Genomic DNA, 14,379 nt, shown 5'->3' with positions numbered 1-14,379 from the left:
AGGAATATGACATTTTGCCACAGAAAAGGTACTTGTTCTTTATTGTAAGTTATATCATGAGAAGAATAGGACAGTTTAAACTACCCTTTGATAAGAAGCAACAAAGAAATACAAAGTTTAATTCTCAATGTTTCTAATGTTTTAAATTACAATGTACTACATACCAATTTTACTCCTTTTTTCATTTCCCTGTACAATTATAATAAACAGTATGTTCTGATCAACATTGTCAAGTTCACAGAAGTAATTTGTTTACTGATTAATAAAATTGCTTTGCATAATTTCAGCTTGCATGGTCACTGTTGTGGCATCCCACTCCATATTGTGAAAACTAAGGACTCCCTATATTTAATAGCAAAAAAATGTGATCTCTATGTTCCTGTGCCATTAGAAATTCTTCAGACATTCTGACCTGAGAAAAATTTAAGAGAACTACATTTTTCTATATGTAATTCCATGAAATTTTATAAAAACGAACTTTGTTAAATTTTAAATAGAATATTTCAAATGAAAAATACAATGGACACAAGATTTTTTTAACTCACCACCTTGCAAAAGTACAAAAAGGATGAAACCAAGAATGATGCAAATACCTTGTTATAAATGCCATCTATCTCTATATTCTATTTCTGTCCACTTAAGACCAAAGTAAAATTCCAAATTCCCAAAAGATTAGTCAAACTCTATTGGTTTGACTAATAGAATAATTAGTCAAATTATAACTGTTATAATTGTCAAATTTTTTTAACTGCTTATATAGGCAATTATATTCAATTATATGTTCAATTATAATTGCCTACATAAGCAGTTAAAAAACAAAACAAAACAAAACCACTAGGAAGAACCATCCAGGAAAATACAGAAGTAAAAGATGCTTCTTAACTTCCATGCTACATTTGATATTCTTATATATTTTTTTCATGGTTATACCTTTTCTCAGTATAATTTACCTTGTTTCTAATACAAAATATTACTCAAGTCCACCCAGAGAGGAGGCTAGGAATAAATTCTAAATAAAATATATAAAATTAAAATCCTTAAGACAGTAAGAATTCCACTACTGCCAAGTAAATAAATGCTGAGTGCATACATCAACATATGCAATTCAGATGATGCTCACATATGTATTAACATGGCACAAAAACTGCTAAATACATCTCATAAATCTGTTGATAAAATACTTGAGTTATTAATAAGAAAATATAGCTACCACTTTTATTAAATGGTAATTAATTTCTCATTAAGATATTTAAATTATTTTCTCATTATAATGAGAAGAAAGCAAAGTTAAAAACAAAGAGGTACTATAATTCTTGCACAAAATTTAAACAATAATACAAAAGATACCTTCTTGCTCTTTTTCCTTTTCTCTCTTTGGCTGTGTCGGAGTCCACAATATCTGCTCTGAGGCAGTCCAAAGTTCCTGAAAATGAAAGGTGTTCTCCAAAGTACATACGGTAGCAGAGTGGCATTGCATCCTGTGACTGAATCCCTGTATGACTCAGAAGAGGTTTGAAAACAACCTAAAAAACAAACATTCATATTAGCTCAATTCATAGTTCACCATTTACTATAAGAATTATGTACAGAAAAACATAGTTTGTTTTTTTACTCTCTGTTGCCCAAGCTAGAGTACCATGGTTTCGGCCTATCTCACAGCAACCTCAAACTCCTAGCTTAAAGCCATCTACCTATCACACCTTCCTGAGTAGCTGGGACTACAAACGTCCACCACAATGCCCAGTTAATTTTTCAACTTTTAGTAGAGAGGAGGTCTTGCTCTTGCTCAGGTTGGTCTCGAACTCTTGAACTCAAGCAGTCCTCCCAACTCAGCCTCCCAGAACACTAGGATTACAGGTATGAGCCACACCCCAGGCCAGAAGATAGCTTTTTTCTTATCCTACCACAGTATATACTATTACCATAGTGTGAAGCAAAAACAGTCTCATAATTGGCTGTAATTTTACTTACAACTTAAAATTTTGAGCACCTTTTATGTGGGACTTATCTTCAATTTAATCACAAGTACAAAGGTTCCTTAGTCCTGCCTGGTTGTATGAAAGTACAAGGAAAATTCTGCATTAGTGTAAATCATTCTACTTCTTGCTTCTAAAAATGGTGTGAGTACAGCGGCACCTGTGGCTCAGTTGGTAGGGTGCCGGCCCCATATACCGAGGGTGGCGGGTTCAAACCCGGCCCTGGCCAAACTGCAACAACAACAAAAAAATAACCAGGTATTGTGGAGGGCACCTGTAGTCCCAGCTACTCAGGAGGCTGAGGGAAGAGTATCTCCTGAGCCCAGGAGTTGGAGGTTGCTGTGAGCAGTGTGACGCCACCGCACTCTACCGAGGGTGACAAAGTGAGACTCCGTCTCTATAAACAAACAAATAAAAAAAATGCATGCGTATTTCTTTTTTTTTTTTAAGCTGGTATATTAAGTTCACTAAGTGGTTTATCAATTTCCCGTGTTAACATAAAAACATTTCAAATATTATAATTATCTGACTTATTTTAAAATGGTATTCCTCAGTTGAAACACTTATTTTCTGACAGAAAACCTTTTACATTTTAAATATCAAACATGCTTATGCAAATACTCTGATTAAATCTCCAGTTAACTGAATTTCACAGTCACTAAGAGCTAACCCAAACACAAGCAACTACATGTGTTCAATGCTAGTGCACTATTGTCACTCTGACTACTCCTCAACTGGGTGGTTCCTTTTTCTCCTTTTGTATATTAAACATAGATGGTGACCGGCACTTTCCTCAGCATCCTTCTAATAGTTTATGCATTTTCACTTAGTGATATTTTCCTGAAGATTAAAAAACCCTATCTAGACGGACGATGCTGAGATCCAAGCCTACATTTTCAATTGTCCTAGGCTACCTGCTATTCTTGTGCTTGGAAAGAGAGGCCACTCTTTTGACATTCTGAAGGGTTAGAAAGAGAGAATTCAAACAATTTTACTCCAGACTGGAAATGTAAGTGATGTTTCCTTGCACACTTGCTTGGCATACTCTTTCTTGGGATTACTCTTCCTTAGGTTTGCTCTTTCATGCCAATGGAAAAACTCTTCCCTCAGCAATGCTCAAACCATCCTCCATCTTTCCAAATCTTGATCCCCAATTTATGCTCCCTGGTTAATCTTTCATACCTACTAGGGACTATAATTTCTGACCTTCTTCCTTTCCTTTTCTGTCCCAATTTAGAATCATGTCTTCAACAGCTATGCAGATACTCAACTGAAACTTCAGTTAAAAATTATATGACTTCCTTGTCATCTACAACCTTGGCTTAAACTCCACTTCAACCACTTCTTAGACTCTATATTATATCTCGTCACCTCATTTTTCATGCTACATCTGTTTCGGATCAATCTTCTACTATTCCTATAACTGAGCTGCTATACAATTGCATTCACTGGCACTTCAACACTTACATTACATATAAACCTTTAACTAGATCCTCAGCACTATTGGAAAATCTTGAAGACGCATCTGTGGTAATCTCTCTTTCCCACTGACCCCAACCTTTACTCATGCCCAAATCATCTTACACAATTTTTATTGTACTACTTAACATTCACGTTCCTGGTGGATTTTAGAATCTTATATATAAAACAGTGTAGTTTTCTCTAAAAATGTGTATTGAGGGCGGTGCCTAGGGCTCAGTGAGTAGCGTGCGGGCCCCATATGCCAAGGGTGGTGGGTTCAAACCTGGCCCCGGCCAAACTGCAAATAACAAAAAAAATAGCCAGGCATTGTGGTGGGCGCCTGTAGTCCCAGCTACTTGGAAGGCTAAGGTAAGAGAATTGCCTAAGCTCAAGAGCTAGAGGTTGCTGTGAGTTGTGATGCCACCACACTCTACCGAGAGCAACAAAGTGAGATGCTACCTCTAAAAACAAAACAAAACAAAACAAATGTGTATTGAATGCTAATAAATATAATGAACTTATCACACGAGCCAAAACATAAAAATTATTTCTTTATTTAATTAAATTAATTAATTAATTTATTTTTACTATTAAATCATAGCGGTGTACATTAGTGCAATCAAGGGGTACAATGTGATGGTTTCATATACAATCTGAAATATTCTCTCAAACTGTTCAACGTAGCCTTCATGGCATTTTCTTAGTTATTGTATGTAGACATTTGTATTCTGCCTTTAGTAAGTTTCGCCTGTACCCATTCTAAGATGCACCTTAGGTGTGGCCCCACCTATTACCCTACCTCCACCCTAACCTCCCTGCTCCCTTCCCCTTCCTCGGCTCTTTCCTCATAGTCTTGTGCTATAGTTGGGTTATAGCCTTCATGTGAAAGCTATAATTTAGCTTCATAGTAGGGCTGAGTACATTGGATACTTTTTCTTCCATTCCTGAGATACTTTGCTAAGAAGAATATGTTCCAGCTCCATCCATGTAAACAGGAAAGAGGTAAAATCTCCATCTTTCTTTAAGGTTGCATAATATTCCATGGTATACATGTACCACAATTTGCTAGTCCATTCGTGGGTCGATGGGCACTTGGGCTCCTTCCATGACTTAGCAATTATGAATTGGGCTGCAATAAACATTCTGGTACAGATGTCTTTGTTATATTGTGATTTTTTGTCTTCTGGGTATAAACCTAGTAAAGGAATTATAGGATCGAATGGGAGGTCTATTTTTAGATCTCTAAGTATTCTCCAAACATCCTTCCAGAATGAACGTATTAGTGTGCAATCCCACCAGCAGTGTAGAAGTGTGCCCTTTTCTCCACATCCATGTCAACATCTCTGGTTTTGGGATTTTGTTATGTGGGCTACTCTTACTGGGGTTAGGTGATATCTCATGGTACTTTGGATTTGCATTCTCTGATGATTAAAAATGATGAGCTTTTTTTCATGTGTTTGTAGATCATACGTCTGCCTTCTTTAGAGAAGTTTCTCTTCAAGTCTCTTGCCCACCGTGAGATGGGATCATGTGTTCTTTTCCTGCTAATATGTTTGAGTTCTCTGTGGATTCTGGTTATTAGACCTTTATCAGAGGTGTAACCTGCAAAATTTTCTCAGATTCTGAGGGCTGTCTGCTTGCTTTACTTACTATGTTCTTGGCTGTGCAGAAGCTTTTTAGTTTGATCAGGTCCCAGTAGTGTATTTTTGATACTGCTTCAATTGCCTGGGGAGTCCTCCTCATAAAATATTCAACCAGGCCGATTCCTTCAAGAGTTTTCCCTGCATTTTATTCAAGTATTTTTATAGTTTCATGTCTTAAGTTTAAATCTTTGATCCAGTGAGAGTCTATCTTAGTTAATGGTGAAAGGTGTGGGTCTAGTTTCAATCTTCTACACGTTGCCAGCCAGTTCACCCAGCACCATTTGTTAAATAGTGAATCTTTTCCCCACTGGATGTTTTTAATTGGCTTGTCAAAGATCAAATAACAGTAGGTAGCTGGATTCATCTCTTGGTTCTCTATTGTGTACCAGACATCTACTTCTCTGTTTTGGTGCCAATACCATGCTGTTTTGATCACTATCGATTTATAGTACAGTCTCAGGTCTGGTAGCGTGATTCCTCCTGCTTTGTTTTTATTGCTCAGTAATGTTTTGGCTATTCGAGGTTTTTTCTGATTCCATATAAAACGAAGTATTATTTTTTCAAGCTCTTTAAAATATGACAATGGAGCTTTAATAGGAATTGCATTAAAATTATATATTGCTTTGGGTAGTATAGACATTTTAACAATGTTGATTCTTCCCAGCCATGAATATGGTATGTTTTTCTATTTGTTAACATCTTCAGCTATTTCTTTTCTTAAAGTTTCATAGTTGTCTTTGTAGAGATCTTCCACGTCGTTTGTTAGGTAGGTATACTCCCAAATATTTCATCTTCTTTGGCACTACTGTGAAGGGAATAAAGTCCTTGACTATTTTTTCAGCTTGGTTTTGTTGGTATATATAAAGGCTACAGATTTATGGGTGTTGATTTTGTAGCCTGAGACATTGCTGTATTCCTTGATCACTTCTAAAAGTTTTGTAGTAGAATCCCTAGTGTTTTCCAGATATACGATATCATCTGCGAAGAGTGAAAGTTTGATTTCTTCTGACCCTATGTGGATACCCTTGATTGCCTTTTCTCCCCTCATTGCAATGGCTAAAACTTTCATTACAATGTTAAAGAGCAATGGAGACAATGGGTAACCTTGCCTCGTTCCTGATATGAGTGGAAATGATTTCAATTTAACTCCATCAATACAATATTGGCTGTGGGTTTGCTGCGATGGCCTCTATTAGTTTAAGAAATGTTCCTTCTATACCAATTTTCTTAAGTGTTCTGATCATGAAGGGATGCTGGATATTATCAAAAGCTTTTTCTGCATCAATTGAAAGAAACATATGGTCCTTATTTTTTAGTTTGTCATGTGCTGAATTATGTTTATATATTTACATATATTGAACCAGCCTTGAGACCCTAGGATAAATCCCACTTGGTCGTGGTGTATAATTTTTTTGATGTGTTGTTGGATTCTGCTTGTTAGGATCTTATTGAGTATTTTAGCATCGATATTCATTAGTGATTTTGGTCTATAATATTCCTTTCTTGTTGGGTCTTTCCCTGGTTTGGAGATCAAGGTGATGTTTGCTTCGTAGAATGTTGTGTAATATTCCTTCTTTGTCTATATTTTGGAAGAGGTTTAGTAATATAGGTACTAGTTCTTCTTTAAAGGTTTGGTAGAATTCTGACCTAAAGCCATCTGGTCCTGGGCTTGGGGAGATTTTGTATAGTTGATGCTATTTCAGAACTTGATATAGGCCTGTTCAACATTTCCACTTCATTCTGGCTAAGTCTTTGTAGGTGGCGTACTTCTAAGTATTGGTCGATTTCTTTCGGATTTTCATATTTCTGAGAGCAGAGTTTCTTGTAGTATTTGTTAAGGATTTTTTGAATTTCTGAGGGGTCTCTTGTTATTTCATCATTACCATTTCTGATTGATGAATTAGAGATTTTACTCTTTTTTTCCTGGTTACGTTGGCCAAAGGTTTATCTATTTTATTGATCTTTTCAAAAAACCAACTTTTGGATTTATTGATCTGTTGTATAATTCTTTTGTTTTCAATTTCATTTAATTGTGCTCTGATTTTGGTTATTTTTTTTCTTCTGCTGGGTTTGGGGTTGGAGTGTTCTTCCTTCTCCAGTTGCTTGAGATGTCCCATTAAGTTATTAACTTCCTCTCTTTCCGTTTTCTTGAGGAAGGCTTGCAGAGGTATAATAAATTTCCCTCCTAGGACTGCCTTTGCAGTATCCCAGAGCTTCTGGTAATTCATGTCTTGATTGTTGTTTTGTTCCAAAAATTTGGTTATTTCCTTCTTAATCTCACCGATAACCCATCCATCTTTCAGCATAAGGTTGTTTAGCTTCCATGTTTTTGTATGGGTATGCAGGTCCCTGTTGTTATTGAGTTCAACTTTCACTCCATGCTGGTCTGAGAATATGCAAGGAATAATTTCTATTTTTTTAAATTTGCTGAGGTTAGATTTGTGGCCTAAGATGTGGTCAATTTTGGAGTATGTTCTGTGGGCTGATGAAAAGAATGTGTATTCAGTTTTGTTGGGATGAAATGTTCTGTAGATGTCTGTTACGTCCAGATGTTGAATGGTTAAGTTTAAATCTAAGATTTCTTTGCTTAGCTGCTTTTTGGAGGATCTATCCAGCACTGCTAAAGGGGTGTTAAAATCTCCAACTACTGTGGAACTGGAGGAAATCAAGTTGCTCATGTCTGTTAGAGTTTCTCTTATAAATTGAGGTGTGTTCTGGCTCGGTGCATAAATATTAATAATTGAAATCTCATCATATTGAGTATTCCCTTTAATATGAAGTGTCCATCCTTATCCTTCTTTATTTCAGTTGGTATAAAGCCTATTGCATCTGCGACTAGGATTGTAATGCCTGCTATTTTCTACTTTCCATTTGCCTGGAGTATAGATGACCAACCCTTCACCTTGAGTCTATATTTGTCTTTTAATGTAAGATGCAATTCTTGTATGCAGCAGATATCTGGCTTGAGTTTTTGTATCAAGTCAGCCAACCTGTGCCTCTTTAGAGGACAATTTAAACCATTCACATTAATTGAGAATATTGATAAGCCTTTCGAGAGTCCGGTAGACATTTTTAATCCTTTTGCAACTGTGGAAGTTGGAATTTGATCAAAATTTTCAGGGTGGGTTTACTTTTGTGGTGGAGGATTACGCTGGTCTTTATGGTGGATAGGTCGGAGAATATTCTGGAGAGCTGATTTAGTTATGGCAAATTTCTTCAATATGTGAATGTCATTGAAGTATTTAATATCTCTGTCAAAAATGGAACTCAGTTTAGCTGGGTACAGGATCCTGTGTTGAAAGTTATTTTGTTTTAGGAGATTAAAAGTCGATGACCATCCTCTTCTAGCTTGAAAGGTTTCAGCAGAGAGATCTGCAGTTATTCTAATATTCTTCCCCTTGTAGGGGGCTTCTGGCTGCTTTCAGAATTTTCTCCTTCACATTAACTTTAGTGAAGTTGATTATGATGTGTCTGGGGGATGTCTTATTTGGGTTGAGTCATGCTAGAGTTCTGAAACTGCTATCTGAATTTCAGAATCTCTTGGCATGTCTGGAAAGTTCTCCTTCATGATCTCATGGAGAAGAGACTCTGTGCCTTGTGAAGCCACTTCGTCGCTTTCGGGGATCCCTATAAGACGAATATTGGTTTTCTTAGAATTATCCCAGAGGTCACTGAGAGAGTGATCTGTTCTGCCCTCCATTTCTCTTCCTCTTTGAGAGTTTGGGAGAGTTCGAAAGCTTTGTCTTCAATGTCAGAAATCCTTTCTTCTGCTTGCTCCATTCTGTTCCTGAGGGATTCTACTGTGTTTCTCAGATCTTTGAGGGCTGCAACTTCTTGTCTCAATGTGTCAAAATCTTTGGTCATTTGGACTTTGAATTCGCTGAATTCTTGTGATATCTTTTGGGTTACTGCTTATAATTCTAATTTGATCTTATTTGCTATCCAGATTCTGAATTCAATTTCTGACATCTCAGCTATTTGTTTGTGCATGGGATCTTGTGCTGTGTCTTCCCCATTGATCCTTGGGGGAGTCAATCTACTCTGATTATTCATACTGCCAGAGTTTTTCTGTTGATTTCACCTCATGATTGTTTTTCACCATTGCCTCTGGCCGTCCTAAGAGTTGGGGAGGTGTCTCTCCAAGATTAGACCCCAGCGGGATCACTCTATTGTTGCTGGATCTTTGTAGGGAGTGACCCTGTGTAGTTCCTCTGGGGCTGCCCCAGCCAGGGAGTTTTGGTTGTGGGAGCAGCTCCGGAATATGACACATCCGGATCCAGCAACAGGCGGGCGGTGGTGCGCACGGTTCTGGGAGTGCCTGGCGCCAGTGACTTTGGCACAGAGAGCCCAAGGCTCCAGCATTGTCTGGCCAGGAGAAGGGCTCTGCGTAGAGGCAGGGAGGGCTCTGGAGGGCATACGGATACCAGAGTCCCTGGCCAGACGAGCGAGCCGGTGTGGAGGCCGGGAGGATACAAGAGGGAGGCTCCTGGGTTGCGTGGCTCCTGCAGTTCCTGGTCAGAGCATGTGGAGGCCCGGGGGCATGGGTCATGAGTCAGGGGTCATGGCGCAGCTCTTATGGAGGTCCGGGCGGCGCCCAGCCCAGGAGTTTGAGGTTGCTATGAGCTGTGACTCCATGGTACTCTACCCAGGGCAACAGCCCGAGGCTTCAGTATGCAAAAACCAGTCTCACTCTGCCCCTGAGGGTAAGGCTGTAAGGCAGCTCAGTCCCCACCTTTAGGCTGCTCAGTCACTAGGTTACTAGCTCCTGCCCTATCCTTTCTCTGCTACCCTGAGGGAAGAGCTTGCCAGGGCAGTTCTCTCAGAATGGCTCCCTGCGGCCCACAGCCGAACACTTTTAGCTCCATCCAGCCCAGCGGCTCAGTCTGGGGCCCTAGACAATGCCCAAAGTTCTCCGCACTCCTGTTCAAACTCTTCCCAAGGCAGTTCAACTGAGTTCCAAGTCCAAAAACACCGAAACAGTTCATAGGTAAGGCCTTCTGGTTTGCAGTCTTACTGCTGTTTGTGCTTACGGCTGCTGGCGGGATTAGGACGATCAAACACATGCAACCACTTGCCAGTTTTCCCACTGTTTTTGTCCTCCTCTTGGGGTCCAGAAGTCCCTTGCTCACTCCCTGTATCCTCAAAGGGATGATTATAGGCAGATCCCACCAGCTGGAAATGCCTGGAGTCTTATCTCCCCAGACTCACCGTGCCCTGTTGTAGGGAAGCTGTTACTCGGCCACCATCTTGGATCTTCCCATAAAAATTATTTCTTTTCCCACTCTTCCTTCTTTAAAAAAAAATGAAGGAGTCCATAAAAACTATACTAGAGCTAGGCACAGTGGCAGGTGCCTATAGTCCCAGCTACTTGGGAGGTTGAGGCAGGAGGATCTTGAGTTAGAGCCCAGCCTGGCAGCACAGTGAGACCCCATCTCCAAAAATGTAATAAAATAAAAACTACTCTGAAGTATTTGGGAAGTAAATTTCATGAAAATGTAAAAGGTCCTGACAAATTTCTTAACACAAATTACCTTCTTTTATAAGAAAAATTGAAACAAACAATTTGAAAACTTACCACTAGCCACTGTGGCTCATTGTGATCATGTAGTGGTTAAGTGAAAACTTACCTCTACACTGTAGTTGTAAGCTGTCTTTATTAATTCCCAAAAACTCTTAGAGGAAAAAGTACCTGTTATACCTAACGCCTTTCTTTCTAAAATTGAGTCTGAATTCCAATACTTTTCATTACCCTACAAATCTTGCTCCATCTGCTAACAATCTTTTCTTTTTTTGATTGCAACCTAACTCCTTTCAAGTATAGCTGGCCCTCCATACTCACAATTTCCACATTCAAAGATTCAACCAACCATGGCTCAAAATATTAGGTGGGGAAGAAACAACAAAAAATAATAGTAAAAAATAAGCCAGGTGTGATGACACACACCTGGGACACTGAAACAGCAAGATCACTTTAGCCCAGAAGTTAGGGACCAGCATGGGTAACATAGCAAGACCCTATCTCAAAGAACAAAAAAATAAATAAAAAATCAACACAATCAACAACTATTTACATAGCGTTTAGAATTTATTAGGTATTATAAGTAATAAAGAGAAGATTTAAAATATACAGGAGATGTGCACATGTTATATGCAAATACTACACCATCTTATGTGAGAGAGGGACTCGAGCATTTGCAGGTTTGGGGATCCTCAGGGGGTCTTGGAACCAAGCCCCTGTGGATACAGAGGGACAATTGCCTGTAGATATGTTTGAGACTCTTTTGTTCTAAAAAAAAATAATGCCTCCTCTCAACCATGTCCCACTCTCCCACTTCTGGTCACTAAAGCTAACAAAATACCGAAGGTGACGGGTTCAAGCCCGGCCCCGGCCAAACTGCAACCAAAAAATAGCCGGGCGCCTGTAGTCCCAGCTACTCGGGAGGCTGAGGCAGGAGAATCGCTTAAGCCCAGGAGTTCGAGGTTGCTGTGAGCTGTGTGAGGCCACGGCACTCTACCGAGGGCCATAAAGTGAGACTCTGTCTCTACAAAAAACAAAAAAAACAAAAAAAACAAAATATGTTTCAAAGGATTTTGCTCTTCCCTATCCATGTTTAATCAATTAAATAAGACCTCCGAGACAGTCTCCTTTACCTTTGCAAGGTCACAACCATCTAAGCTTACAGTTTATTATTACTGTGTGAACCATTTCAATAATTCATCTTTTCACTGTTAGTTTTTGCCCTTCAATACATTTAACACATCGCCACTCATATAATATTTCTACAGGTACAGTTTTAGTTACTTTGTAACTCTATTTTGTAAATATCAATGTCTCCCCATTGCTCACTCAATAACAAAAGGTAGCATTAAGGACCACAGGATATGCTTAAATTTAACTTTCTAGTCCTATTACTTAGCCAATTTGTTGCAAACAAAAAAATGTTACTATATGAGACTCTTCTGTTTAATGATCATTTACAAATGTTTAATTTGCATTTATAATTTATCCATGTACTTTTTACATGAAGGCTGTAGGAAGAAAGGCACAGAATAAAGATTTTTGCTAGAATTCTAAGGTACATACTGCTTGATGGTTCTAATTGCTAATGCCAAGGAGCAATTATTACAATTGGGGGAAAAACAGGCCAGCTTACCTGTGCATCAGCAAGCTGAACTGCAGGAAACCCTTGGTTCGCTTCTTCTACACCTGCTACATCATCCTGACTAGTGCTATGCTGAGAATGTGTCCCGTCCAAAGTATTCTGGTCACTAGACAAGACAGTGTTGAAATCTGAAGCTGAGGGTATTGTAGGAAGATTGGGTGCAACACCTAACAGAGTAAATTTTCAAAAATAAAAAATGTAAATTATTGGGAAATAGAGATAAAAGGCCATACCAAAGCAAACTTTTTTTTTCTTTTTTTTTTTGCAAGGCAAACTTTTGAATAGTAGTAACAATACTAGCCTGTTTCAATTGGGAAAAAAAATTAGTACTTTTATATTATTTTACAGACATGATTTATTGATGAAAAATGAAATTAAACTAAATTTTCAGAAAACATCAGTCATCTTTATATAAAGTCTATATTAGAGTCAGTCAGTCCAAAACATACAATTTTGGGATGGAAAGATCTTTGAAAAGCATTTTAATGCACCATCGGCTTTGCCCAAAGGTAGAGCATTACAAAGAGCAGCAGGGAAAAAGCCACAGGTATCACACCGAATCACACACATGCTTTCCTGAGGCAGAACAAAAATGAAATGGTACTATTTCTTTTCTCCATGCTCCCATTATCTTTTAACTCTCCAAGCAAAGGACCCATGATAGTTGGGAATTGTTCCTTTCTGGTTGTCTCGAAATTTTAAACTGTATGTATTTTGTGTCAGAACCAGTATGTGGCTGGGATTAATATCAGTACCAGGTTCAAAGTGGTCTACACACTAGCAAAAATAAGAAACAAACTAGTAGCTATATATCAACCATTTTCATGCTTTCATATTTTCTGTCTGAAAAGATTTAAATAGCTGTTCAAATAGCTGTTGCATAGATTAATTTTAGTGGCTTTTAGTAACAATTAAAGGCTACTTCACATATTCTTCTTTTAAAAATATATATATATAAGAAAATAATATATACATGTTATAAACTTGGAAAAATACAAAAAAAAATAGAAAAAGAACAGAAAACAAATGGTGTATCTACTTATATCTCTGTATATAATCACCTCTTTGGAAAATTTCCTGCCAGACTTTTTCCTACTTACTTCTAATTCTGCCAAAATTAATAAATGGCCTTCATTTATTATCTCTGTCTCCTTAAGAAAAGGAATCTTACTTTATTCTTCTTAGTATTGCTTATACTTCATACTTCTTACTTACTTCTTAGTACTTAGTACAGATTTAAGTAAATATTTGTTAGGGAGCTACAAAAAGTATGATAGCTGTTACGCCTCAGAGGGATATGAATAAAGTAAAAATATTTTCCATAACATTAAGTACTCATACATGATGTTGTATTTTGCAGTTTTTCATTTACTACCTTTCAGTGTTTTAAAAATTAGACCAGCTACCTTAAAAGGAAGTTTTAAAGTCTTTATATATATCTCATATTCGATAAATTTGTTTTTCCATAAGAAAAATGAGTGACTACTTATTACTCTCAATTGCAATACTCCCAAAGGCATTTACAAATGGGCCAACTGCTACCAAATACTACTAAATGTTTGAGTTTTTTTTAACCATTCATTGAAAAATGGAACTTTGCTATAGCTGTATGTGCCTTTAGACCAGTGGTTCTCAACCTGTGGGTTGTGACCCATAGGAACTGTATTAAAGGGCCACACCATTAGGAAGGTTGAGAACCACTGCCTTAGACAGTTAAGTAAAATAATGAGGTAATTTAATACCTGTCGGAAGACTATTGTGTCCTGATTTTGTAACTGGAGATTCTTGTACCACACTTCCTCGATTACCCACAGCATTTGACATCCAATTATAGAAACTCACAGATGATGGCTCAGATAGCAAGGGATGTTCAGATAACATATCAGTGGCTACTGTATTTCCTGAAAATAAAATTTTGCTGAGTATAGTATTATTTATGTAACAAGGAGCATAAAGTGTAATTTATATAATTATTTTTGAAACAATTATAACGTTTGTCTTTCCAGGGCTTTTAAACTCTTACTGCATAATGCTGATATTTGAATATTAAGGCATTAATAAATGGCTTATTTTTATTATAATGGGGATGAATTCTATGTTGGCTGGTCTGGACAGCACCCTACATCAAATGCCTAG

At 37.8% G+C, this 14,379-nt stretch overlaps 1 protein-coding gene across 3 annotated transcripts in view; it reads right to left on the bottom strand.

Moving 5' to 3' along the window:
- BLTP1 (bridge-like lipid transfer protein family member 1) overlaps nt 1-14,379 on the bottom strand; it is a 279,425-nt gene that overhangs the window by 117,711 nt on the left and 147,335 nt on the right. For all 3 annotated transcript variants that reach the window (XM_053574435.1, XM_053574509.1, XM_053574580.1), the window contains exons 44-46: nt 13,986-14,144; nt 12,235-12,410; nt 1,348-1,523 (exon numbers count right to left, since the gene is read on the bottom strand). In XM_053574435.1, coding sequence (XP_053430410.1) covers nt 1,348-1,523; nt 12,235-12,410; nt 13,986-14,144 — 511 coding nt within the window. The remainder of the gene's footprint in view (nt 1-1,347; nt 1,524-12,234; nt 12,411-13,985; nt 14,145-14,379) is intronic.

This window comes from Nycticebus coucang, chromosome 1, assembly GCF_027406575.1.
Source record: "Nycticebus coucang isolate mNycCou1 chromosome 1, mNycCou1.pri, whole genome shotgun sequence".
Taxonomy (NCBI): domain Eukaryota; kingdom Metazoa; phylum Chordata; class Mammalia; order Primates; family Lorisidae; genus Nycticebus; species Nycticebus coucang.
This window is presented reverse-complemented; position numbering and strand designations above follow the sequence as displayed.